This window comes from Mobula hypostoma, chromosome 9, assembly GCF_963921235.1.
Source record: "Mobula hypostoma chromosome 9, sMobHyp1.1, whole genome shotgun sequence".
Taxonomy (NCBI): domain Eukaryota; kingdom Metazoa; phylum Chordata; class Chondrichthyes; order Myliobatiformes; family Myliobatidae; genus Mobula; species Mobula hypostoma.
Genome location: NC_086105.1, coordinates 21,014,812 through 21,042,422, shown reverse-complemented (window position 1 = coordinate 21,042,422; position 27,611 = coordinate 21,014,812). Strand labels below are relative to the sequence as shown.

At 42.8% G+C, this 27,611-nt stretch overlaps 1 protein-coding gene across 3 annotated transcripts in view; it reads left to right on the top strand.

Moving 5' to 3' along the window:
• The window catches only part of met (MET proto-oncogene, receptor tyrosine kinase), a 159,407-nt gene extending 132,521 nt beyond the window's left edge, over window positions 1–26,886 (top strand). For all 3 annotated transcript variants that reach the window (XM_063057851.1, XM_063057852.1, XM_063057854.1), the window contains 11 exons: window positions 6,421–6,639; window positions 7,856–8,008; window positions 9,009–9,162; window positions 9,315–9,458; window positions 10,869–11,099; window positions 13,370–13,450; window positions 13,583–13,764; window positions 16,776–16,885; window positions 18,433–18,598; window positions 22,845–22,981; window positions 23,891–26,886. In XM_063057851.1, coding sequence (XP_062913921.1) covers window positions 6,421–6,639; window positions 7,856–8,008; window positions 9,009–9,162; window positions 9,315–9,458; window positions 10,869–11,099; window positions 13,370–13,450; window positions 13,583–13,764; window positions 16,776–16,885; window positions 18,433–18,598; window positions 22,845–22,981; window positions 23,891–24,101 — 1,788 coding nt within the window. In that variant the 3' untranslated portion in view covers window positions 24,102–26,886. The remainder of the gene's footprint in view (window positions 1–6,420; window positions 6,640–7,855; window positions 8,009–9,008; window positions 9,163–9,314; window positions 9,459–10,868; window positions 11,100–13,369; window positions 13,451–13,582; window positions 13,765–16,775; window positions 16,886–18,432; window positions 18,599–22,844; window positions 22,982–23,890) is intronic.
• Window positions 26,887–27,611: the final 725 nt, after the last annotated feature.

Genomic DNA, 27,611 nt, shown 5'->3' with positions numbered 1-27,611 from the left:
TACCAATTAACCAATGCTGTAACCATGCCAATAACTTTCTTGTAATACCACGGACTCTTAACTTGGTAGGCAGCCTCATGTGGGGCCCCTTGTCAAAAGCCTTTTGGAAATCCAAATATACAACATTCACTGCATCCCCTTTATCTATCCTACTTGTAATCTCCTCAAAGAATTCTGACAGGTTTGTCAGGCAAGATCTTCCCCAAAGGAAACCATGTTGGCTGTGTCCTGTCTTGTCCAGTGTCACCAACTACTCCATAACCTCATCCTTAACAACTGACTCCAACATCTTCCCAACCACTGAGGTTAGGCTACCTGGTCTATAATTTCCTTTCTACTCCTTCCCTGCTTTCTTAAAGAGTGGAGTGACATTTGCAATTTTCCAGCCCTCCGGAACCTTGGCAAATCCAGTGATTTTTGAAAGATCATTACTAATGCCACAATTTCTGCTGCTACCTCTTTCAGAACCCAAGGATTGAGTTCATCTGGTCCAGATGACTTAGGTCTTTCAGCTTTTTGAGCACCTTCTCTCTTGTAATAGTAACTGCACTCACTTCTCTTCCCTCACACCCTTCAACACCTGGCACACTGCTAGTGGCTTCCACAGTGAAGACTGATGCAAAATACTCTTTTAATTCATCTGCCATTTCCTTATCCCCCATTATTATTTCTCCAGCATCATTGTCTAGCGGTCCTGTATAATTTTCATGGGGAATAGGCAGGCACAAGAGCTGAAGGACCAAAGGTTCATACAGGCAAACCTTTGATAATGAGTGAGCAACTTCTGAAGGCAATTAAGGAATTAATGAAAATACTTAATTGTGTGTTTTGGAGCTATACTGCACCCCAACTTTATCCTCAATGCCCTGAAAATTATCATGGTGCAAGTACATCCAATCACCTTTTAATGTTGGTGGCTAATTCCGCCCATCACGCATTACAGTTCAGATCTTCACAACCCTCAATATGAAGATGTTTGATCTTATTCCCTTTAGTTTGTTTGACCAATTATTTTAAATCAATAACCTATGAAGCTCACTCAATTGCAAGAGGAAATAGTTTTTCCCTATCTCTAATCAAACAACAAATATTGTATCATTAGGGTCGGGGTTAGGGTCTCCGTTGGTGGCCATACACAGCTGCCAGAAGTGAGGCCTCCACTGATGACCTGGGAAATCGAGCCCGAGGCTCGACTGGAGCGGAGGCCTCCGCAACCGTGACTCGGCTTACGGACTTGTTTCAGCAAGGATCCAGCCATCCAGGATTAAGTGTCGGCTTCGGGGCCCAACCCAATCAACAGCCCGGGCCCCCGGCAACTGGAAGTGGCAGCGGAGCCTCCCCCGTTACTCAGCCCGACCCAGAGCGCACGACGACGCGACCCGCGGGACGCATCCACCAACATCAAAGAGCTGACAACAACACACTGCATCAATGGAGACCTGGAAAGATGTACTACTTACTGAGGAAGTGTGGGAAAAGAGCTGGGCTACTGGTCAGATTGAAGCTGAGGGGCTTCAGGGTCCCTATGCCCACCATCCTACTAGCTAATGTGCAAGCCATAGAGAACAAGGTGGATGATCTTAAAGGGAGACTCACCTACTTCAGGGAGATGCAGAACTGCTGTGTATTCTGTTTCACCGAGACCTAGCTCTCCCCTGCCGCCCCAGACTGTGCCATCCGACCGGAGGAATTTTCGATCCATCGGATGGACCGCACGACATCTTCGGGCAAGATGAGGGAAGGTGGTGTCTGCCTACTGATCAACACTGGATGGTGCTCGGACACAGTGGCACTGACAAGCTCCTGCAGCCCGGACCTGGAATACCTGTCAGTGAAGTGCCATCCCTACTATCTGCCTCAGTCATACTGACAGCGGTCTACATTCACCCCCAGGCGGACGTGGAGTGTGCTCTGAATATACTGTATGCCAACATCAGTGAACTTGAGACCAGGTATCCGGAGGCTTTGCTCATTACAGCCGGGGACTTTAACCAGGCCAACCTCAGAAAGGCGCTGCCAAAGTTACACCAACGTGTCTCCGGCCCCACTAGAGGCCCAAATATACTTGACTACTGCTACACAGCAGTCAAGGATGCCTACCGTTCCGTCCCACGACCTCACTTCGGAAAATCAGACTATCAGGCCGTACTCCTCCTCCCGGCTTACAAACAGAAACTGAAGCGGGAGGTCACGGTGTCAAAGGTAGTGTCGCACTGGACGGAGGAAACGGATGAGGTCCTCCATGACTGCTTTGAATCGGTGGACTGGTTAGTATTCGAGGACTCGGCAGCTAACCTCGATGAGTAAGCCTCAGCTGTCACGGACTTTATTTGGAAATGCACGGAGGACTGTGTGTCTCGCAAGACGACCCGAGTATTCCCTAACCGGAAACCTTGAATGAATTATGAGGTCAAATCCCTTTTAAAGGCTAGAGCTGCAGCTTTTAGGTCCGGGGATATCAGGCGCTACACAGAATCCAGGCGTGAACTCCGGAAAGCCATTAAGGGCATCAAGAGGCAATATCGAGCCAAGTTGGAAGCCCAGGCTAACCAAAGGGATGCCAGTAGACTATGGCAGGGTCTAAGTGAGATCACTGGTCACAAAGAAAAGGCTGGGAATATCAATAACTGTGGCGCTTCTCTTCCTGACGAACAGAACATATTCTACACAAGATTCGAACAAAAGAGGAGTGTACCACTCCCTCCAAGTGAACCGGGACCTGGTGGCATCGAGATTCATCATCACCGAGGAGGACGTTAGAAGGGCCTTCCTGAAGATAAGTCCAAGGAAGGCGATGGGCCCAGATGGTGTCCCAAGACAGGTTCTTCAGTTCTGTCCAAGCGAGCTAGCTGGAGTGTTTGCTGACATCTTCAACTGCTCCTTGCTTCAGTCTAAGATCCCCTCGTGTTTTAAGAAGGCAACGATTATCCCAGTGCCGAAGAAGAGCAAGGTGGCATGCCTGAATGACTGTCAACCTGTGGCTCTGATATCAATTGCTATGAAGTGCTTTGAGAGATTGGTTATGGCACACATCAACCACAGCCTACCGGTCAACCTCGATGCTTTGCAATTCACCTACCGGAGCAACAGGTCAACGGCAGATGCCATCTCTCTGGCCCCATATTCCTCCTTAGAACACCTGGAGAATAAAGACGCATACATAAGGCTCCTTTTCATTGACTACAGCTCTGCCTTTAATACCATCATTCCAAATAAACTGATTCCTAAGCTCCGGAACCTGGGCCTTAGCACTCAGATCTGCAGCTGGATATTCAACTTCCTCACAGACAGGACCAAGGCTGTAAAAACAGGGGACAAGCTCTCTTCTACAATCATTCTGAGCACCGGTTCCCCACAAGGCTGTGTACTCAGCCCCCTGCTGTACTCACTGTACATCCATGATTGTGTAGCCAAGTTCCCATCAAACTCAATATATAAGTTTGCTGATGACACAACAATTGTAGGCCGTATCTTGGGTAATGATGAGTTTGAGTACAGGGAGGAAATTAAGAACCTGGTGGCATGGTGCGAAGACAATAACCTATCCCTTAATGTCAGCAAGACGAAGGAATTGGTTGTTGACTTCAGAAGGAGTAGCGGACCGCACAACCCAAATTACATCAGCAGTGCACAAGTGGAACAGGTCAAAAGCTTTAAGTTCCTCGGGGTCAATATCATAAATGACCTGACTTGGTCCAACCAAGCAGAGTTCACTGCCAAGAAGGCCCACCAGCACCTTTACTTCCTGAGAAAACTAAAGAAATTTGGCCTGTCCCCTAAAACCCTCACTAATTTTTATAGACGCACTGTAGAAAGTATTCTTCTAGGGTGCATCACAACCTGGTATGGATGTTGTCCTGTCCAAGACCGAAAGAAGCTGCAGAAGATTGTGAATACAGCACAGCACATCACACAAACCAATCTTCCATCCTTGGACTCACTTTACACTGCACGCTGTTGGAGCAGTGCTGCCAGGATAATCAAGGACATGACCCACCCAGCCAACACACTTTTCTTCGCTCTTCCCTCCGGGAGTTCAGGAGCTTGAAGACTTGTACGGCCAAATTTGTGAACAGCTTCGTTCCAACTGTGATAAGACTGCTGAACGAATCCTGACCCGGATCTGGGCCGTACCCTCCAAATATCCAGACCTGCCTCTCGGTTTTTTTGTACTACCTTACTTTCCATTTTTCTATTTTCTATTTATGATTTATAATTTAAATTTTTAATATTTACTAATTTTAACTAATTTTAATATTTATAATATTTCATATTTGTAATCCAGGGAGTGTGAACCGCAGAATGAAATATCGCTGTGATGATTGTACGTTCTAGTATCAATTGTTTGGTGACAATAAAGTATAAAGTATAAAGTAAAGGAGAAATATTTCAACTTTTTTTTAGCCCACAGAACTGAAGTCCATCATGTCCGTTATCTTGGGTATCATTCTGATAACCATGCGCTGAAATTAGTGCTGTCAAATCTATCTAAATGGTAGCACATAGAACTTGACACAGTATTCAAAGTAAAGGCCAACCTGAAATTTGCACAGGACTTAGTATAATCTATTTTTGTACTTGTTATCTGTGCTTACAAAGTGAAGTATTCCATAAACATATCATCTAAATTTGCCCAGCCACCTTAAAAAGATTATACATCTCAGTTCCTCTGTTGAACAATTAGAGTCTTAAAGTCACGGAGAAGTACAGCACAGAAGCAGTCCCTTCAGCCCATCTAGTCCATGCTGAACCATTTAAACTGCCTACTCCCATTGGCCTGCACTGGGGCCATAGCCCTCCATACCTCTGCTTTCCATGTACCCATCTAAACGTCTCTGAAACATTGAAATTGAACTCACATGCAGCTGGTTGCACACTCTCACGACCCTCTGAGTGAAGGAGTGTCCCCTCATGTTCCCCTTAAGCTGCTTACCTTTCACCCATAACCCATGACCTCTAGTTGTAGTCCCACTTAACCTCAGTGGAAAAAGCCTGTTTGCTTTTACTCTATCTATACTCCACATAATTTTGTATACCTCTATCAAATCTCCACTCAGTCTTCTGTGTTCCGAGGAATTAAGTCCTAATCTATTAACTTGTCCATATAGCTCAGGTCCTCCAGACCTGGCAACATCCTACTCTGCTACTCCATTTCATTTAACTTATGTTACCTTTCCATACTATCTTGTACCAAAGGAGATAACTTCACACTTATTACATTGTATTCTGTCCGCTAGACCTCTATTCATTTTAGCCATCTCACTCTTTCCCCTTGAAACCACCTGTGCATTCTACGTCACTGCCATGGTCTGTAACATCAGCAAACTTCAAAACTCTGTCCCTTGGACACAAGTCCAAGTTACTTATAAATAAACACAATTATATTAATCTGTGAAAAGGGATTTTAGGCTGTCACTCCATTTAAAGTTTAATGCCTTTGATTCGTAGTTTTTATTTTGGTTTAGCAGTTGAAGTACTGCATTTGGGACATTTTTTAGTTTGCTTACACATTTTAAATGTTGCATATGTCTTGGGTAACAGAGTGGGGATGTGTCTGCACCGAGGAGTAAGACGGTCCTTCCCTCTGATGGTTTGCAGGTCACCCTTGGGCAAGGTGTAGCACCTGCTTAGCCTCCCTGATCAGGGTCACGTGAAGCCATGGGAACAGGTGGTGCTTGGTCATATGAGTAGCTGGTGCATATCACAAGTCCTGGTTATGCGACCACTGACACTAGGTAGACAATCTCTGAAGAGTATTGATAATGGCTGGGGTGACCCGTCTTGTAAAGACACTGCCCAGAAGAAGGCAATGGCAAACAACTTCTGAAAAATTTGCCAAGAATACTTATAGCCACAGATAGAAGAAATAAGAACATGAAGGGGGTTTCACCAACATGAGAAAATCTGTAGATCCTGGAAATCCAAAGCAACACCTACAAAATGCTGGAGGAACTCAGCAGACCAGGCAGCATCTCTGGAAAAGAGTAAACACTCCACTTTTCAGCCCGAGACCCTTCATCACTGAAGGATCTCTGCCCAAAACGTCAATTATTCACTCTTTTCCATAGATGCTGCCTGGCCTGCTGAGCTCCTCCAGCATTTTGTGTGTGTTGCATGAAGGGGGTCTTCACCACGGGCAGATTAAAGAAAGATGGAAGACCATGGTTTCTGCATCCTGTGACACAGCACATAATGATGATGTTGAGATATTGAAATCATTTAGTTCATTTATCAGAAACAGACAACATGAAATTAATGTTGCACAGAAGTGGTGAAAGCTTCCGCTTTAATTAAGTTTCCTGATTTAAAAAACCTGTACTGCATCAGCAAATCAATGTGACATTAAAGGCAGAGTCATGTTTGAAGCTTTGCATTTCCACTTAATTCATGGAATCATGTTACATTTTGTTCCATAACTAGGCATGTAGATATGAAGTTAACATGAAGGTGATCTACTGTCCAACTCCCTCTCTGGATCACTTTAAACTCACACTGCCTACGCAGGGCAAAGCATCTTTTATCTTTGACAACGTCACTGTGGGATCCTTTGACTTTGGATATGCAGAAGATCCTCTGTTTGAGACATTTCAAGTACCGAAGGAAATCAAAAAGAGTGGCAGTAATGCTCTTGAGATTAAAGTAAGTGGAATGAAATCGAAACATGTTTATCATTTATTTTTAAGCATGTGTTGCCTGTAAACAAACCATTAAGACTTGAGTATTACGACATGACTTTATGTGATCTTACTTCTGAAGTGATGATTTTTCAAATGGTTTCTCCCAAAGTCTCCTAAGAAATATGGTTAATGAGTTTTACAAGGAACATCTTTTAAAGTATACAGCTGTAAACCAGATAAAGCAGAACATGGCTGCTTACAAGATATCAAAAAATACTGAAATCAACTTCGAGCAGATACATATTCACTGATCACTATCCAGCATAATTCAGAGTCAGAATCAGGGCTGTTATCTCTGGCATACTATATGTTGTGAAATTTATTGTTTTGTGGCAGCAGTATAGTGCAAGACATAAAAATTACAATAAGTTTCAAAAACGATAGTGCAAGAGAGGAATAACAAGGTAGTGTTTGTGGGTGCACGGACTGTTCAGAAGTCTCATGGCAGAGTGGAAGAAGCTGATATAAAACCTGGAGTGTGGATCTTCAGGTTCCTGTGCCTCCTCCCCAATGGTACTAACAAGATGAAGACGTGCCCTGGATGGTGGGAGTCATTAATGATGGATACTGCCTTCTTGAGACTGCGCCTCTGGGAACTGTCCTCAATAGGGTAGAGCAGGTTGCGTCCAAAAGAGCTCAAAGCCCCTGTGCATTGCAGATCCGTGTCAGACAGTATTGTTGTTCATTTTATTCCTCACTGGCTGGCAAAATATTTTTTTTGTAGAGGAAAAAAACCATCTTTCTAAGAACAATACCAACATGCATTAATTAATTCATTCATTCATTCATTCAAAATTGAAAGCCATTTCCATAGTTTCTGTCTAGAACTGAGTTGCCAGATAAATAACCTGCTTTCTGGTCCCTGCACCTTGAATCAGAAAAGTAGTCATCTGTTTTGTCCACAAATACTGCTTTCTGTCCCAGTGTTGAAACAACTGTCTTATGCTAAACCCCTAAGAGTGACTCATCGCAGTCGAAGGGAGATGTGTTCACATGCTGCATTATAGCAGAACTTTAATGGATCTGGGATTTCATTGCTATTGATCCATGCCTGGGGCTTTCCTCTCAAGAAGTGGATTGAAGTTTATAGCTGTGCATCTGTCCAAAAGTGTTTAATGCATAACCAATCATTTTTGCAATACTAATAGCAAATTACCTAGATTTTTTTTTGTTTGAAGTTTCAAGGAACGCAGATTAAAGCTGAAGCTATTGATGGTAAAATACTAACAATTGGAAACCGGAGCTGTGAGCATATTCACCTGAAGCCAAATGCTTTAGTCTGTATCATACCCAAGGAATTTCTGGCTTCAAGAAGAGAATTCGATGTAGAAGTAAGAGATTTTTAACATTCAAACTTGCATGATTAGATTTTATCAGACTATTAGAATATAATGATCATGTGACAGAAACTTCAGTCTGGTTGTTTAGTTACTTATATTCTCTGTGTGATATTAGTTTATACTCTTGAACATGGCGGTGAACGAATGATGAAAGAAGCTGGCATTAATTACTAGTATAATTTATTCAGTGATACTACCAGTGTGTTAAACACTTGTATTAAAAATTCGAGAAGTTAAATGGGGAAAACTGCTCCCTTTAGCTGATGACTCAAAAACCATAAAGCACCGATTTAAAATGTTGTCCTCGTAATACAATGTTTCATCTGGTATATCCAGAGCTTAAGATAAAAAATTAGAAGCATCTTGTTTCTTAGTTGGTGTCAGAATTAAGGTTTCGCTTAAAATTCCTCGCAACTATTTTTTTACAACCCTTGGAATAATTTCTAATTCGTCAGAATCACTGGACCTTCCAACTTATTTCTAAGCTTGTCACCTGCAGCCTTTCCAACACTTGTCTTCCTATCCCCTCAAGGTATTATCATAGGATGCCTCGCCTTTCATCGCTTGTTCTTTAAACTCTTATTTCCTTTAATTTCCTTTAAAAACAGATCTGAGGCCACTTTCACTGTGGTCCAAAACCTCAGCATATTGTACAAACTGTTCCGGAGTGAAGACATGAAAGCCCAAGTGCGGGTAAAATGGGATTAGAGTAGCTAGGTACTTGATTGGCCTCATGGACATCATAGGCTAATAAGCTGCTTTAGAACATCAGAGCATAGGAATATATCTTTCAGTCCATGATGTCTATGCAGAGCATAATGGCAAACTAAAATGTTTCTCTGCTATATCACTCTGTAAGTAACATTTTTTTTTCTTTTGAAACATTTGATATATAAAGTTCTAGGCCAGCTTCCATTATATCAGCAAATAGAATCAGTTTCACTCAAATGTAATAATTAATATCTTTGTTAATATATTTCTTTCCTCACAGTGGAAAAAAGCAAATTCATCAATTTATTTGGGAAAAGTAATCATACTTGAAAATAAGAATCTTATTACACTTGTTGGCATGGTCGTGATAATGTTGCTGCTTTTTTTGACACTTGGAATATTTATTTGGAGGTACAAGAAGCAACAGATGAAAGGTACATACCATTCCTCAATTGTTGGACAATTTTAATGCATGCAGCAGTATATATTTAAAAAAATCACTTTTCTTGCCAATAAGGTCTTGTGCTAATTTAAGCTGCAAGGTTCTCCATTTGCACTCTGTAAGCTTAGCTTGTTTCGTTGATAGATCTAAACCCAGATATCGCGCGGTTTGATGGAGGGACACATACACTGCACCTGGATAGGCTTGTGAATACAAGAGCACGAAACAGTATCACTGCAGAAATGATCTCTCATGAATCCTCTGACTATCGAACAACCCTTCAAGAAGGTATGATTATCTAGCCCATACCTGAGATTAAATTTAAGGCACATCTTTGCAATCTTCTGCATTCTCCTGAGACCAAGATCTTAAATGCATGCTCTGCTTTTAGTTGTTTTCTAATGCCTGACCCAAGTGACTGTTCTTCATTTTAAGGATCAGAGTCAGAATCAGGTTTATTATCACAGACGTATGTCGTGCAATTTGTTGTTTTGCAGCAGCAGTACAGTACAATGCATAAAATATACAACAAATTATAATAAGAAATATGTATATATTAGAAACATAAATAAGTCATGCAAAAAGGGAACACAAATAGCTATTTCATTGCCCATTCAAACGTTTAGTGGTGGAGGGTAAGAAGCTGTTCCTAAAATGTAAAGTGTATGTCTTCAGGCTCCTCTACCTCTTCTCTGATGGTAGTAATGAGAAGAGAGTATGCTGGGTGGTGGGAGTCCTTAATGATGGATGACATCTTTTTGAAGCATTGTCGTTTGAAGATGCCTACAGAAGCACTGTGAGGAACCAAATAGCTGTGTAGTCATAAGAAGATATAGCTATTTCATCAGTGAGATCCCACCCTTCCCTTAGCAGGTGTTCACACAAGCTATGCATAAAATTTGCAGGATATCGGTCAGTGTCAGAGACTTTGCTGGATTTCCCCAAGAAGGAACGAGTTTGATAAATCATTTTTTTTTAAATCTACCACCACCTGCTGGAGACCAGAGAATGGACAGATAGACAGAGAGAGAGAGAGAGAACGAGAGAGAGAGAGAGAGATGGGGGTGGCAGTTTACCTGAAATTAGAGAATTTAATACTTTTTCTGACTACGCAGGTGGAATATGAGATGCTGTTCCTCTAGTTTGCCCCTAGCCTCATCCTGCAGTGGGGGAGGCCTAGGGCGGACGTGTCAGTGTGGAAATAGGTCAGACTGTTTAAATTCACATTAATTTAAATTCTCCTTGTGTTGGCGGAGACGCAAGAAAATGTGAGTTTCTTGTTATCAATAATAAAACAATATTTTCAGCTAACTTTAGATTTGCTTGGCTGAGAACAAATGCTGCCAGTGGTTAATAAGCATTTGTAATATCCTTCACAATGTCTGATGTTGGAAGAAATTTAGTTGCAACACTCATTCTTCAGAGCTCCAAACCCATGAAATTACTTCAGCCACCTGTAATTAAGGGAAGGTTAGCGAAATCCAGGCTGCCGGACGATAGAATGAAATTGCTCCCTGAAGCTAAGAGAGTAAAAATCATCATGCTGACTTTTATTTAGCAAATGCCTGTGAAATATATTTTTAAGATCAGTCAAATTTGACATCATGCTCAGTATAGATACCGCGGGCTGAGGGTCCCCTTCTTGTGCTATACTGTTCTATGTTCCATGAAAATAACTTGACACCTTCTCATTTACAGATCCTTTTCAGAATTTGACGCAAGGAGCATCATATAGACAGGCCCAGTTTTCGCACTCAGATTTGACTTGCATATTGTCAACTGGGGACTTGGATCCAACCACGCCATTACTGCAGGGCGACGTGAACATCAGCTTCAGCAGCTTGGACTCTGAGCTACTGAAAGAAGTGCAGCACATGGTTATCAGCACCGATGCTCTCACAATGCACACCACAGAGGTGATAGGAAGAGGCAAGTTTCAAACAGATCCTGACTTTAATAGCAAGCCAAGGAAATATATTTGAATATTTTAATATGTCTTTAGACTTCTTCCATTTCTTTTAGCAGGTAAAAATAACTGCCACATTGTTTAAATGTTGTCTTTGTGGCACGCTGGTGGAGATTTAGCATAGACCAGGAATCAAATCTTGCTCTTTTTTTTGGTTAAGTTCCACTACGTGGTTTGCATTTACCAGTGATCCATAAGGGGAGGGGAGGGAACATCGACTCAGACCATGAGAGGCCTGCGTCGGGCATTTTCATGCCTTACAAGGTACAGATTGGAAGCCTGTGTGAGGCGCCACTCCTCGCACAGATCCATAAGCATAGCCGCAAACTGCAGGATTGTTGACCTTTGCTTTACTAATAGTAGAAAATACTTGGAAATCTGAAGAATGGGCAGAGAAGACCAAGTATTGCTTTATTATTGTCGCAGTGAAAGGCTTGCATACTGCTCATATGGATCAGATTATTACACACTGCACTGAGGCGGAACAAATTAAAACAATGCAGAATAAAGTGTAAAAGGTACAGAGAAAGTGCAGTGCAGGTAAACAATGAAGTGCAGGATCATAACAAGGTAGATTGTGAGGTTAAGAGTTCACCTTATCATACTAGAAGGCATCCATTAGTCTTGCGAGACCATGGATCTGTGCCTGGAAAGTCTTCACCCTGGGCAAGGTTGTATGGAAGACCAGCAGTTGCCCATGCTGCAAGTCTCCCCTCTCCACGCCACCAATGTTGTCCAAGGGAAGGGCATTAGGACCCATACAGCTTGGCACCAGTGTCGTCGCAGAGCAATGTGTGATTAAGTGCCTTGCTCAAGGACACAACACGTTGCCTCGGCTGGGGCTCGAACTCATGAGCTTCAGGTCGCTAGTCCAATGCCTTAACCACTTGGCCACGTGCCCACCTTATCATACTAGAGAACCATTTAATAGTCTTATTAGAGCAGGGTAGTAACAGCCCTTAAGCCTGGTGGTATGGGCTTTCAGGCTTTTGTATCACTTCCTCAGTGGAAAAGGGAAAAAGTGAGAATGCCCAGGGTGGGGAGGGTCTTCAGTTATGCTGGCCGCTTTACTGAGCCAGTGACAAGTATAGGAGGGAGGTTGGTTTCCATGATGTGCTGAGCCATGTCCACAACTCTTGCCGTCACACACAGAACGGTTGCCATGCCGAGCAGTTATGGAATGCTTTCTATGGAGCGTCAATAAAAAAAAATTATAAAGGTTGATTGACGTGCAAAATTTCTTTAGCCTGCTGAGGAAATATTAAGTCTGAGGTTCTGTTCATAATCATTGACAAAGACAACGACAGGCAAATCAAAGGGTATAGAAGCAAGCATGGAAGGGGAGTAGAGGCCAAGATCCAGTCAGGTCTGATTGGCAGACGGGTCAAGAAAACCACACAGCCTGGGTCTGCATCTATCCCCTTGGTTCTTAACTTTCTTTTATTCAAGTTTCCCCTTCCTATAGCCTACAGCCTACAGCAGAAGAGTAAAGACGTTGCTACAATGTTTAAGGGGATTACTTAGTCAGGGCTAGCATCCCATAATTGTAAAGGCATGGATCGGCTTCACTGCCTACTATGATGGCGATAGGCAGAATCAAATCTCTTAACTGTGACAGGGAACTCTGAAAGCCATGCCTGACCCAAAGTCATCCGACACAAATAAAATGCCTTTGCTCCATCCAGGATCAAACTTCTGTGGAGATTCAAAACGAGCAACAGCATGTGGTGAAAAAGCCCACAGTGATGTGGGTGCAGTCAGTGAGGCTTGTACTTGAGGGAATTCTGATCACGATGCAAGTCCCCACGCCACAGCCTGGACCCAGATGTGCGTGAAAATCTCTCCACTCAGGCAAATAAGCTCTTTGCCATCTACTTATTAGGGATGGACGTTTGACAGAAATTAATGATACTCACCTATTGCAAATGATAAAAAAAAACTGGAGTTGGCTTTAGGGCTTCTCAGGGTAATTTTGCCTCTGCTCTTGTTCTCAACAGAACAAGACATAACCTTGCCTCTGTAAAGGCTGCCTTAGGTTCCCTGGAGAATTGATGAGTTCCCTGGGCAAATGTGCTCTTTCAAGTATTTCATGGACTGCAATGATTCGATACATCTAACTATTGTTTTTCAAATTGAAGTTAACTGTATGTATTTCGACAGTAAAGTCTGCTCATAATCACTCTATGTTTATTCATTAAAGCTTTATTCTCCTTGTTACCTCAAAATTTAATAGGCCACTTTGGCTGTGTATGCCATGGAACTCTTGTTGCTCCAGATGGGAACCATATACATTGTGCAGTGAAGTGTCTGAACAGTAAGTAAACAAGCCTGTAAATTTCATTTTCCCAATGAATATTCTGCAATGCTGCAAATTTCTAGTAAGCTCTTCACTTTGAGTTGCAAAGCATTCTATGTGAAACATAATATATGATATCTATTTGCACAGGAATCACTTGCATAGAACAAGTTACCCAATTTCTGAGGGAAGGATTAATAATGAAAGATTTCAAACACACTAATGTTCTTTCCCTGCTTGGGATCTGCCTTCCGAACCAAGGATCCCCTCTGGTTGTTCTACCATACATGAAACATGGTGACCTACGGAACTTTATCAGAGATGAGAGTCATGTAAGTGAATCACATCCATGCATTGGGAAAAGCTTGAACAAGATGCACTAAATAGATTTCACTTCACACCTGGATTGTTTGAAATCTGGTGTGCATAGTCATGTTCAAAGTAAATTTTATCAAAGAATGACAAGGGGCCTAGGCGAGGATGGTGAGGCCTCAAGTACTGGAATATCCGAGACTAGAATCGAGACAGGATACGAGACTGAAACGAAGACAGGGTTCTAAACTAGACACTGGACGAGAATCCAAGTAGAGCTGATCGTTGAGCTCCCAAAAGTCAGTTCAGATGCTCTTCAAATATTAAAATCATGGTGCCAAAACATGGCCGCCAATTAGCGGGGCAGGCCTGCACCTCTAAAGGGTATCCATATTCCGGAGTATTGTAACATCTAAGCCCCGGAAGGTGGCACGTTTGGGTGCATATTGTAACACAGAGTACATATATGTCACCATATCCAGCACTGAGATTCATTTTCTTGTGGGCATGTTAAACAGATCTATAGAATAGTAACCATAACAGGATCAATGAAAGACCGTCCAGCTAGGGCATTCACCCAGAGTGCAGGATGCAACGAACTGTACAAATGCAAAAAGAAGAAACAATAATAATAAATAAATAAGCAATAAATATCGAGAACATGAGATGAAGAGTCATTGAAAGTGAGTCCTTTGGTTGTGGGAACATTTCAATAACAGGGTGAGTGAAGTTAAGTGAAGTTATTCCCTTTGGTTCAAGAGCCTGATGATTGAGAGTAGTAACAGTTCCTAAGGCTCTTGTACCTCCTTCCTGATGGCAGCAGCGAGAAGAGAGCATGTCCTGGGCAGTAGGGGTCCCTGATGTTGGATGCTGCTTTCCTTCGACGGTGCTTCTTGTAGATGTGCTCAATGGTTGGGAAGGCGTTAGCCGTGATGTGCCAGATAAATCATTTAACTCTTTTTCTTTGAACTTAAACATATACTTAAATCGAGTGTTGTATCATTAAATTTCCACACCTCTTAGGTTATCTCTGAAGTTAAGTCACTGTAATTAATATAAACAGAAGCTGCTCCCAAATTACACTCAGCAAGATTCTGCAAATCATTTTCAATAGTTCAATGGTTCCATTTAATATCAGAGAATGTATACAATAAACAATCTGAAATTCTTACTCTCTGCAGACATCCTCAGAACAGAAGAAGAACCCCCAAAGAATGACTTACAGGAAAAAGACGTAAGAGCCCCAAAGCCCCCTGCCCCCTCCCACGCACAAACGGCATCAACCCTCCCCCTCCCCTCCCCAAATTATTCTAGCATAAAACATCAACATTCCTAAAACCTGGCTTGCAAGCAACAGCAAAGTCCAAAGAGAGAAAATGGCCTACAGTCCATCAAAAACTAACCGTTCACTCCAACATCCCATGGGCTTTCTCTCTCAGTAACAAGGGAAAGACAGATATCGCTTCTTCCACAGTGACAGGGGAGGCAGCAGTCACTAGTTCGATGTCACGGTCAGTCTGAAGCGTTGCTTTTGCACTTTCAAGAGTCGGCAAATCGATTACTGAGTGCAGAATCCTCCGTCAGCTACTCTCGCTGCCTTCGATGTTCCGGTTCAGTACACAACACCAGCGAGAGTTTGTGTCCACAGGGCCGCACAGGTCCCGAAGTCACCCGATTTCAAGCCAAACCTGGACGTACTGTAACGCGGGCAATCGGCGAGCTCCGAGAACTGGAACATGCCATCATGCAGAACCACAGCTTTTGAGTGCCGTTGTACATCAAAGATCTTGATAGGACCCCAGCGACCCTGAAAAGGAAAATAGAGACATTAGAATAGAAAGAGTTTAACTATTTCGCTGATGAGCTTGGAGAAGTCACCATGTGGTGCCATCTTTACCTTCACCCATATTCAAAATTCTGATCTATTTATCATACAGCACATCAGAACATACAGTGAAATGCATCATTTTTGTTAACAACCAACACACCCAAGGATGTGCTGGGGGCAGCCCGTAAGTGTTGCCACACACTCTGGCACCAACATAGAATGCCCACCACGGTCAGCAGAAAACATGGAACACAACCAGCAACGAAACATGCCCTATTCCTCCCAGACAAACAGAGCCCTCCAACCCCAGGAAGGAAGTGGAGATGTGGAAGACTGCAGAATCTGGAGCAACATATCATCTGCTGGAGGAACTCAGCAAGTCAAGCAGCACCTGTGGAGGGAAGGGAATTGTTGATTTTTCAGGTCAAAATGTCAACACCTCCTTCTCCCCCTCTCAGATGCTGCTCAACCCACTGAGTTCCTCAAGCAGATCGATGCTGAAGGTAGGATTAGGAAGAATGCTGGCCAGAAGGGAACACTGTCCCTCTTTGAACATAAATCCCAGTGATGACATAGGCTTACTCAGAATACTTCCCAAGTACTGCACTAAAATCTCATGGAGTCATGAAGTGATAGAGAAGTACAGCACAGAAACAGGCCCTTCAGCCCATCTAGTCCTTGCCAAAACCATTTGAACTGCCTACTTCCATCGACCTGCACTGGGACCATAGCCCTCCACATTCCTACCATCCATGTACCTACCTAAACTTCTCTTGAACATTGAAATCGAGCTCACATGCACCACTTGTGCTGGCAGCTCATTCCACACTCTCACGACTCTATGAAGAAGTTTCCCCTCGTGTTCCCTTTTACCGTCTCACCTTTCACTCTTAATCCATGACCTCTGGTTGTAGTCATCTTAAACTTTGTTTACATTACATTCAAATTGCAGTTTAGATTATACTCGAGTAACAGGTGGAATTGACTTTGAATGCAAAGTATCTGGTTCATTCAAATACCAGTTTAGATTATACTCTAATTATAAGTAGAATTGATTTTGAATGCAAAGCATGTGGTTCAAAGGTGAAAGAATTGCTAACCACGACCAGCAAACCACAAAATCCTAAGAATATTCATCATTATAAACCATTGAATATTTGTTTCATTGCCTATAACTAATAACTACGGAAACCTGTGTTACAGAATCCAACAGTAAAGGATCTTATTCATTTTGGACTTCATGTTGCGAAAGGGATGGAATATCTTGCAAGCAAAAAGTTTGTTCACAGAGATCTTGCAGCAAGAAACTGCATGTGAGTACAAAAATCAAACATGCTTTGCATGTTACCGCAGATACCTTTCTTTTGCCAGAACTGTGTGCTGTACTATTGCTGTGTTCAAGTAGTTACTCAAAATGTTTGCTACACTTAACTAGCATCTGTGTTTGTTTAAAGTGCATGTGTTTGTTTAAGGCACAAGTCAAGGACAGCTATTGATTGATTATGATGTACTGTGCGCTTCCAGCATGAGTTTTACACCGCTGCAAATGACGCTGTTGTACTAATTAACCTATAAATGTTCCAAGACATATCCCAATTTGTCCTCCTTTAAAATGCTAGCTTGCCCTTCAACAGAATTCACCTGCTCCCCTGATTGTTCCAGTTGACTCACATCCCAGCCCATTTATTTCAATTAAACTCTCCTGCTTACTGTTCACTAATTTTGTAGACTCCTGCAACTCAACATACTCAAGTGGTTTGGACTACTGGTGTTTCTTCCAGTCTAATATTTCCACAGTTCCATTACTAATGGGCAGTCCTCCCCCTGTTCACTCCTTCCTCCAGCCCACCCAACTCTCCAGTGGTTCTCCTTATGTCATTTCTTACAGTACCCCAAAACTACCCAAGCTATTTCCCCAGATCATTCCAATACTGCTAGGTATACCTTTGTCTTCCTTCTGTCCTCTATTAAAGTTGCTAAATAAGTTAAAGTGTCCTAAACTAGCTGTCAATTATTAATATGGTCTACATTGCAACCTGATCTATAGAATATGACTTGCAATTTTTCTTCCTCTACACCAAACAAAACTCTTACAAGAGAAGAATATTGATTTTAGTCTTTTGGCAACGAATCCTCTAAGAGTATGTTGAAACTGATTTTGAGGACTTTTATTTCCCACAAATAACACAGATGTCTGTCCTACTTTCTACTTTCATCCATAATTCATGCTTTTTTCAGTGGAAGGATTAAGTTGATGCAGATAGCTGATCTCTTTCACAATGGGAATGGTCTTAAATTTAACTCCTTATCAGCCTGAAGGAAGATGTTGGTGCATTCTTGGTGGGCTCGCTTTTCTCTATACCCCAGAATCCATAGTAAGAAAACAGACAAGCAACTCTGTTGCGAGCCTGAACCTGAAAACCTGTAAATAGCCTCTGTTTCATGTTGTGAGAATGGTTGGATTAGAGTTTGCTGAATGAGGATAAATGGCACAAGTTCACATTTGTTACATAATTTTTTTTAAATCAACAGGAAGGGTACAAAACCAATAACTTTTTTTGTTGCTTTTGACTTCCAGATAGATAAAAATTAGTTCCAAAAAAAATAAAATTCACATTTTGTCCATTCGGAAGGGGGATATTTCTTTTAGATTGAAGATAGCTGTCGCCCTCTCTCCACTCAACAAACACACACACACAATAAAACATAAAATTATTTTACAAAATGCCTGAGTAACTTGCAGATGTTCTAAACTTTCTTGGGAAGTAATTATGTTTAAATATGACAAACAATTAATGAAACAAAGCAATAAATCTATGTACTAACATCAGTATAAAACCCTGTGATATTTCCATTCCAGGTTGGATGAGAACTACACTGTAAAAGTGGCCGATTTTGGGCTTGCAAGAGATATCTATGAGAAGGAATATTACAGCATTAATAATAAAAGTGGTGCCAAACTGCCAGTGAAGTGGATGGCACTGGAAAGTCTGCAGACTCAGAAATTCACAACCAAGTCTGATGTGGTAATGTACAATCTCATTAGTTGGATGTTAGTAATACTGCAATGTAAAATACAGTATACTAATATATGTATGTGACATAATGGAGAAGAAAATAATCTTCTTTTGTGGTTAATCAGCATAGAAGTCACTACTTCCATTAATGCACAGTGCATTTGAAGAAGGAAAAATGTTATGTAGGTGTATAATGATGGGAATTTGACTTTGAAAATGTCTGAGACAAAAACAGAGTTAAATGTGAACAAGATCCACAAAATGATAGAGGAACTCAGCAAGTCAGGCAGGGGGATAAACAGTCAATGTCTCAAATCCTGATGAAGGTTCTCAACCCAAGACGTCAACTGTTTGTTCTCCTCCAATGATGCTGCCTGACTTGCTAAGTTCCTTCGGCATTTTGTGTGTGTGTGTGTTCCTCAAAGATTACAGCATCAGTAGAGCCTCTTGTGTTTATAAATGTGAACAATGTTTGCTATTCTACTCAGACTATCAAGTACAATAATCAACTTGATGTGACTTTCAAATATAACAATCTTGAAGGAGGGTCTCGCCCTGAAATGTCAACTGTTTATTAATTTCCATAGATGCTGCCTGACCTGCTGAATTCCTCCAGCATTTTGTGTGTGTTGCTATCAAATATAAAGGCCCATTTTCTTGCACAAAGCCATTTTTTTTTCCAATTCTGTCTTGTTAGCCTTAATGCTCTGAAAATCAAGCAATTGTGGTCCCTTCCAATGGCTGCTGTCCTTACCTCACCTCCTTTTGGGCAGACATAAATCCCGCTAATCAGAAAACTGGGAGAGGCTTCAAAATGCTCCTTTCCGCAACAGGCAGGCATTGCTGTGGCTGCAGGCGTGACTCCAGGGTGTCAAGGGGCTGACTGAGTGGGTGCAGAGCATTCTAAAAGGGGATGGTGAGCAGCCAGAGGTTGTGGTCTGTGTTGGTGCTATTAACACGGGAATGGAGAATGATGAGATCCTGCAAAGGGAGTTCAGTAGAGTGTTATATAGCAGGAGTGATCAGGATTCCTCCCTGTGCCACAAGGCAGTAAATCTAGAAATAGAAATAAAATATTTAGGAATAGAAACAGCTACATGTGTAGCAGGGGAGCTTGTACAAGGGGCATGGCTTCAGATATTTGAATTATTGGAATCTCTTCTGAAGCAGTTGGAAGGATGACTTGCAAATGAAATGGAAGGGGTCCAACATTCTGGAAGGGAAGTTTACAAGTGGATAGCTTAGACGCTGGATGGCAGGGTGGAGATACAGTACGTCTCTATCAAAGGAAGCGTAAGGCACTCCTTCACTCCGCTAGCCTGCAGGTCACCCGTGGACACCTGTTTAGCCACCCGATCAGGGTCATATGAAGCCATGGGAGCAGGTGGTGGATGGTTGTATGAGCAGCTGGTGCAGGTCACAAGTCCTGGTTATGACGCCAGGCAGACAATCTCTGAAGAGCATTGATTGTGGCTGGTGTCACCCCTCTTGTAAAGTCACTGCCCAGAAGAAGGCGATGGCAAACCACTTCTGCAGAAACATTTGCCAAGAACAATTATGGTCATGAAAAGACCAAGACCGCCCGCATTGTATGACACAGCACATATCAAACAAATGGTTTAAACTCGTGATACAGGGAAGGTGGGACTCAAAATGACAGTGTAGCAGGAGGGAGGGGGGAGAAACCAGTGTAGAAAAATGGATCACACAAGGGCTGGTAGGCTTAACTGCATCTCAATCAGTATGGATGTCTGACCAAAGAGTCGGATTTCATGCAGCATCACTCTACGACTCTGTCTTTTGTGTGTGTTTCCTCTGCAGTTTAAGGGAGCAGTTTTTATCTTTAGTATTTAATGAAAAATGCTCAATGCCTTGTGCTTGAGGGAGCTACCCTCAAGTTGTAGAAGAAAATGGGCGGTGCGGTTAGTGTAACGTTATTACAACGTAAGATCGGCGTACAATTGCCACCACTATCTGTAACAAGTTGGTATGTTCTCGCCGTGACCATGGGCTTCGTCTCCTGCTCTGGTTTCCCCCCACGCTCCAAAGACATACTTAGTATGTCGGCATGTCATGTTGGTGCTGGAAACACGGTGACGCTTGCCCTGCACAATCCTCACTGATTCGATTTGACGCAAACAATGCATTCCACTGTATGTTTCGATGTACGTAGGACAGATAAAGCTAATCTTTATCTTTAATTGGTCCTTGAAAATATTGTCAGCATTTCCATGGACACAGGAGTCCCTGGATATACAGTATTACATAAAATAGGTTTATTGAGCTAGACAGCATGGAAATGGGCTGTTCATCCCAACTTTCCCATGCTGCCTGCACTAATTCCATGTGCCTGCATTTGGCTCATATTCCTGTGAGTCATTCCTTTCTATGTAAATGCCTCTCAAACATTATAATTGTTCTTATATGTATGCACTGGTCAGATGTTCATAATCTGGGGAGAACCAGTAATAGTTTTCCTTTCCTTTTCCTCCTCAGGGGTCACTTCATACCAACCACAGCATCTGTCACCTTTACTGCTAATATTTACAAATCACATCATTCTAACATTTACAAATCGTATCATTCTTCTTGGTCTTTTCTCTGACCATAATACCCAGATCATCTCTTCACCCAATTGCCCAGGTCACAAGTCATCCCAGCCCATCCCTTCCTTCGATCTCAGACCTCCCTTTGACTCCTCAATTAGAGTGGATGTAGAGGGGATGTTTCCTGTGGCGGGGCAGTCTGAGATCAGAGGACAGCGCCTCAGAATCGGGGGACAACCATTCAGAACTGAGATGAGGAGGAATTTCTTCAAGCAGGGAGCGGTGAATCTGCAGAATTCATTGCCACAGGTGGCTGTGGAGGCCAAGTCATTAGGTATTTTTAAGGCTGAGGTTGAGAGATTCTTGATACGTCAGGGCATGAAAGGTTATGGAGAGAATCAGGAGATTGGGGCTGAGAGGGAAATGGATCATCCATGATGAAATGGTGGAGCAAACTCAATGAGCCAATACTGCTCCTATATCTTATGATCTTAACTCTCTGCCATGTCCGAAATGGGAGAAGATTACAGAAAATCACTCTTTCGCAAAGCCTCATGATGCATGGATTGTGCAACATCTGGCACTAAACCAAGACTTAACAACAAAACTAATCTGGCCAAAGCACGTGGCACCATGAGGCAGCGCGGTAGCATATCAGCACATGGCGTTACCAGTCACCAGTCAATTCCCAGAAGGAGTTTGTACCTTCTCCCCATGACCTCAAGGGTGCTCCAGCTTCCTCTCGCATTGCAGCAAAGATGCATGGATTAGCGTTAGAGAGTTGCGAGCATGCTCTGTTGACTCCAGAAGCGTGGCGACACTTGTGCACTGCCCAGCACAATCCTGACTGATTTGATTTGACACACACGATGCTTTTCACTGCACGTTTCAACGTACATGTGACAAAAATAACATTTGTCTTTATGGTTTGGATATTTTTAATTTAAACACAGCCAGAGTCATTACCCTAATCTTTCTTGGGCTCATTGACTTACATTGGATCCTAAGTGGTTTTGTCTGAGATTTAAAATTCTCATTCTTCTTTTTAAGTCCCTCTAAAAATTCTCTCCTGTCTTCTTCCATACCCTTGAGTTGTTATCTCTTTGAGAACCTTGTACTCTGGCCTCTTAATCATCTCAGTTTTAATTGGTTTATCACTGCTGGCTATACACTGATCTGCTTTTGCCTCAAGGTAGCTAACCACTCTCTCGTTCCATCTATCATTTATTTTCTTCAGTAATGACCTTGGGAGGTTTTGCTGCATTGATGATGCTATGTAAATGCAATGTCAGGTTTACAGCATCTGCAGTTTTCCTTTTGGACTAAATATATCCAAGTTGTGCTGGCTATGTTAGGAATATAATCAAAACTCCATTGACTAAAAACTCTTTGCCATTGTAATATCAAGTCAGCAGATTAACATTTAGAGGCAGATGCACCATATCATACACTTAGCAAAACTCAGGATGCTGGATGATTCTAAGCGTGTCACACACCATTTGTGGACAGAGATGGACATGTGGCATTTTGGATCAAGACCCTTCATCTCAACCAGAATCGTCAACTGCTGAGCCTAGATGACTTCCTTAATGCTAATCTATTGCTCTTAGAACTTCGTAGCTCTGTATTTTTCAAAAAGAAATATTGCATTGTCATTCTTATTCTTTGAAATTGAGTTTTGCGAATCATGATGATTTTGTTTCCAACAGTGGTCTTTTGGTGTACTGCTGTGGGAGCTGATGACACGAGGAGCGCCACCTTATCCCGATGTTGATTCATTTGATGTTACTGTTTACTTGTTACAAGGCAGAAGGTTGCTGCAACCTGAATACTGTCCAGATTCGCTGTAAGTAGATGGCTCAGAATTACGGAAGGTGTTTGATGTTGTAGTGTTCACCAAGCTTGGCAAATGACTTACGGATGCTTTCTCACCCGTCGAAGATGACATCCTCAGTGCGCAGTTGCTGGTGTTTCTGGGATTGCTCGCGTTTATATAGCTCTCCCCCTCCTCCCCTCAATCGCTAGCCTCGGTCCTGATTGGCTACCCCTTCATCTGACCTTTGAATTCTATTGGCCCACATTTCTTTGGCTCTTAGGAGTTCATAAATGTTGTCTATTTCGAAATGTTTGTTTACGGCGTTATCAGAAGAGAACCACGCTCCTAAAAATACTTGTGTCTGCTTGGTGTTTGTCTGCATCAGAACCTCCGCGGTGTCCCAGTTATCGTGGTGTCCTTCTTCATTATTAAAGGAAATATTTCGTATTTGGGTGTCAGAAGAAGCTTGAGCTTAAGGAGATTTGGTTTGTCAACTAAAACCTTTGAAAGCTTCTACAAATGTACCGTGGAGTGCATTCTAACTGGCTGCATCACCATCTGGTATGGGGAGAGGGTGGGGCTACGGTTGCAGAAACTAGTAAAATTTGTCAGCTCCATCATGAGCACCAGCCTCCATAATTATCCAAGACATCTTCAAGGAACGGTGTCTTAGGAAGGCAGAGTCCATCATTAAGGACCCCCACCACCTCCAAATGCCCACTTCATACTGTTATCCTCTGCCATCCGATTTATAAATAGACATTGAATCCATGAACACTACTCAGTTTTTTTCTCTATTGTCTATTTATCATGTACTTCACAAAGCTAACAAATTTCACGACATATGTCGCTGATATTAAATCTGATTCTGAGCATTGTGCATTGCATCTGTGCTCTTATGTTCTCAGAACATTAATCCGTTTTCTTCCCTCATTACAGGTATGCAATAATGCTAAAATGTTGGCACCCAAAGCAGGAAATCCGGCCAACATTTTCGGAAATTGTTTCGAACCTGTCATCAATTCTTTCCACGATTACTGGAGATCACTACATACAGTTAAATACAACCTACGTCAACTTAAACTGTGGAGTCCCCTATCCACCCGTTTATTCATCTCAAGACAGTGAGGACAGGGATGCCCATGCATGATGGAAGGCGGGTTTTCAGGAAAGGATATTTTATCAGCAGGCGAATGCAAGAAATCCATTCTGGCCATTACAAGGGAGAAGCCCTATATTAAACGCACTGCTGGCTCAACGGTATCAACTGTGATGAACTCTGCAGAACGAAGTGACAGAGATGAACTCCAGTTAAAGCTGTCTGACATCACTGGGAAACGAACCCCCTCTCCCCCAAAGAAGAACAAAGATGAAGTTCTGCTCCTACTCCACCAGTTTTCCCATTCAACACGTTGTCTTTCCCAATTTCTACCAGCTCCAACATGATGCCACCACTAGTAATATCTTCTGTCTTTTTTTTGCATTCCACTGGGACCACTTCCTTCCTGACTCCTGTGGCTGTCCATTCACCTCTTCTTTCTCACCATCCAGGGACCCAAACAATCATTCTGCGCGAAGCAGCGCCTCACTTGCTCTTCTCCCACTCGAGTCAGTCCACACAATGTGGCTTTCACTGCCTTGGAGAAACCGAAATCAGACTGACTAATGGCAGAGCAGAGTGTCTGCACTCAGTCTGTCAGGAGGTGTCCTGTCGTTCCTGTTCCATTCTCAATCCCACCCCTTTCCAAACTGCTGCCTGCAACTTCCTCCACTGCCACAGTGTAAACTGGAAGAACAACATCTTGTCTTCTTTCCAGGCACTGAAGTGAACAGTGAATTAATTTTCCAACTTATGGTAAACCTCTGTCATCATTTACCATTATCATGCTTATGCCCGTTGTTCACCCCGTTTCTTCTAAATGCCTGACTGACGGTTGAAACTCATACTCCATATCCCCGATCACCTGGCTTCACCTATCACCTGCCAGCTTCTACTCCGTCCCCTCTCCCCACCTTCTTATTCTGGCTTCTTCCAGTCCTGATGAAGAGACTTGGCCCAGAACATCAACTGCTTCATCCTTCTCCATAGATGCTGCCTGACCTGCTGAGTATTTTTCATGGGTTACCCCTTTCTAAACCTATCACCATTTGGTGTTCTGCCTTAAACCTCTCTCACTTCCCCGAGCTCTGTTTTGAAAGCTGTGAGGATTTCCACTGCTGCTCAGCCCACTGAGTTGATCCAGCAGGTCGTTATGTCCTCCACATTTCAGTATCTGTAGTCACTTGTCTCCGCCACCCCACCCACCCAGTTCTAGGGAAGGTTTGCTGATCCAAAACATTGATGAGTTCTCTTTACACAGATGCAGCTCGGCTGTGCTGAGTTCTTTAAGCATTTCTGGTTTTATTGTTGTCATTGGGAATCTTGTTTGTAACTTCTGCTGCAGAATAAGGCTGTTCTGTGGACTGCAGGAGAGAAAAAAGTCATGATAGATTTAAAGACAAGTTCCATCCTGAAAATTTAATGGAGTGTTCTATTTTTTTAACAAAGATAGGTTTATTTTTAATTAATTAACCATCAATAGCAACAGTAAAACTGGACCATATTATTATTGCGTACAAAACCTTTTATAAATTAATGCTTTTTCTTAATTTCATACATCATCTGTGTACCTCTGTTAATGAAATATACTTGTTCTTTCAGGATCACCAGTAATGCATTTTTTTTCCCAGAGTCCAGTGAAAGTGAGATGTTAAATAACCACTGTGGTATATGCAATCTCCTGTTTCTGCAATTTACTGTATCTAGTATTAAATTATTAAATACAAAACAGTTGCTGTCAATATGAAAATATATATAAACAATTAAGAAATCCACAGATCGTTTGTATCTCAATGGTTTAATATTTTTGGAGGCTAAATTTTGTTTTTCTTTGGAGGCTATATAGATAGGCTGTGAGCTGGACATTTCTAAACCCCCATAAAAATATATTTGCTTAAACGGCACGGAGGAGACTTTTCCCCACAAGTCGATAGCATGCAAACACACGTCCGCATTGGAATTGAAAATCCTGATGCTTCTCTGACCACACATTAAGCTTGACTAATGTCAGTGTTCCTGTCCGCCTGTTGAAACTGACCACAAGCAGTTAATACACTGTGTGTCTCAAAGGGCAGGTGACCAATGAATCCAACAATTGTTGGAAATGATTGTACAGTTTGAGGAGAGCACAAGGCTGCCATAGCGCCATGGTGCACACCCCACTCCATTCTAATACACCTAGAAGTGCTGAGAGTAGGTATGGTCACGGGAAGCCCTTACACAGAATTGGAACACCTGTGACCTAACAGATCAATGTCCAGAATAATAGCCCCAAGGGATGCAAAATCGTGGCTGCTTCCTCAAAAGGAACAGAAACATGGACAAATTCTACCTGAAAACCCAGGTACTTCCTCACCCACACGCTTTCTGCTTGTGGACCTACCCAACCATGCCAGGCACACACTTTGTCACATACTTCCTTGTCCCTGGCAACAGAAGCGATACTGGGCTGAGCAAACTGCAGGGGTGGCTACTGAGAATGATGGCGTAGCTCAGGAGGCTATGCAGCCTAAGGACGTACAGGGCAGCAGCCGGCAAGTATCATCACCACACATTCCGGTGCCAATTTAGCAAGCCCCCTCCCCCCATGTCAGTGGAGCAGCACCAGCAATAAAAACAACAGCAGCAGCATAACAAGCCCATGTCCTCCCTCCTTCCTATCCATCCACCCAGACAGTCCTCCAACCTCAGGGCAGGCTGCCTCGGGCCTCTGATTTCCCCAGTAGACTCACAGACTGAAGACTTTGGCCACTGGGCTTTAACTTCCAGACCCCTCCCCCCCCCAACGACTTTGGGTTTTAATCTTCGATATCGACCCAGAGACTCACCAGTGATGGGACGCTGAACTCCAGACCTCATATTCCAGACTCACTAATTCACCGCCCTAGGGGGGTCGCCAGCTCTGATACCTCCTGCCTGCAAGGACCTCCGATCCCGGAACCCGGGGTTACTCGCGGATCTGGCGGGCCACCAGTCTTCATCCTCTCAGGTCTTCGTCAGGCCCAACATCCATCCACTGATGTCCTACACCGCTGGCCTTCAGATGCAGAACACAGAACATGAAGTGGAGGCCTGGTCTCCGCCCAGCCCCTAAATCCTAACCCTTAACTCCCCCCCTGTCCCTAAAGCCATCCCTGTGAACCTAAAACACAACTAAGTCCGAGTCACAACCTCGACTTAGGAGACTTGGTGCCACCTTGATTGGAGAAATCCCTAAAATTCCACATGCAGTAGCAAGCTTCAAACTGAATATTACACATATCCAGACAATAACGACTTGAGTCGGACAGTAACTCTGTTCTTAAGGTCCTTCAGCCACCTGTGCATTGTACAGGAGCTCTGGCTGATAAAATGATTTAACTCTACTCAGAAATGCTAGACAAATCCTTAAGCTTTGAATCTATTGTTTTATGGACACTTGGACGTAAGGATGTGATTTGCAGAAGACTTAAGGGGTTAGAGTTTCCTAGCCAGAGACCTTCTGCCCTTCTCCTTTAGCCTCCTCAAGAAGTCAGCATTGCCTTTGATTGCCTACCTGTTCTTCCTGGAGATATCACTTGA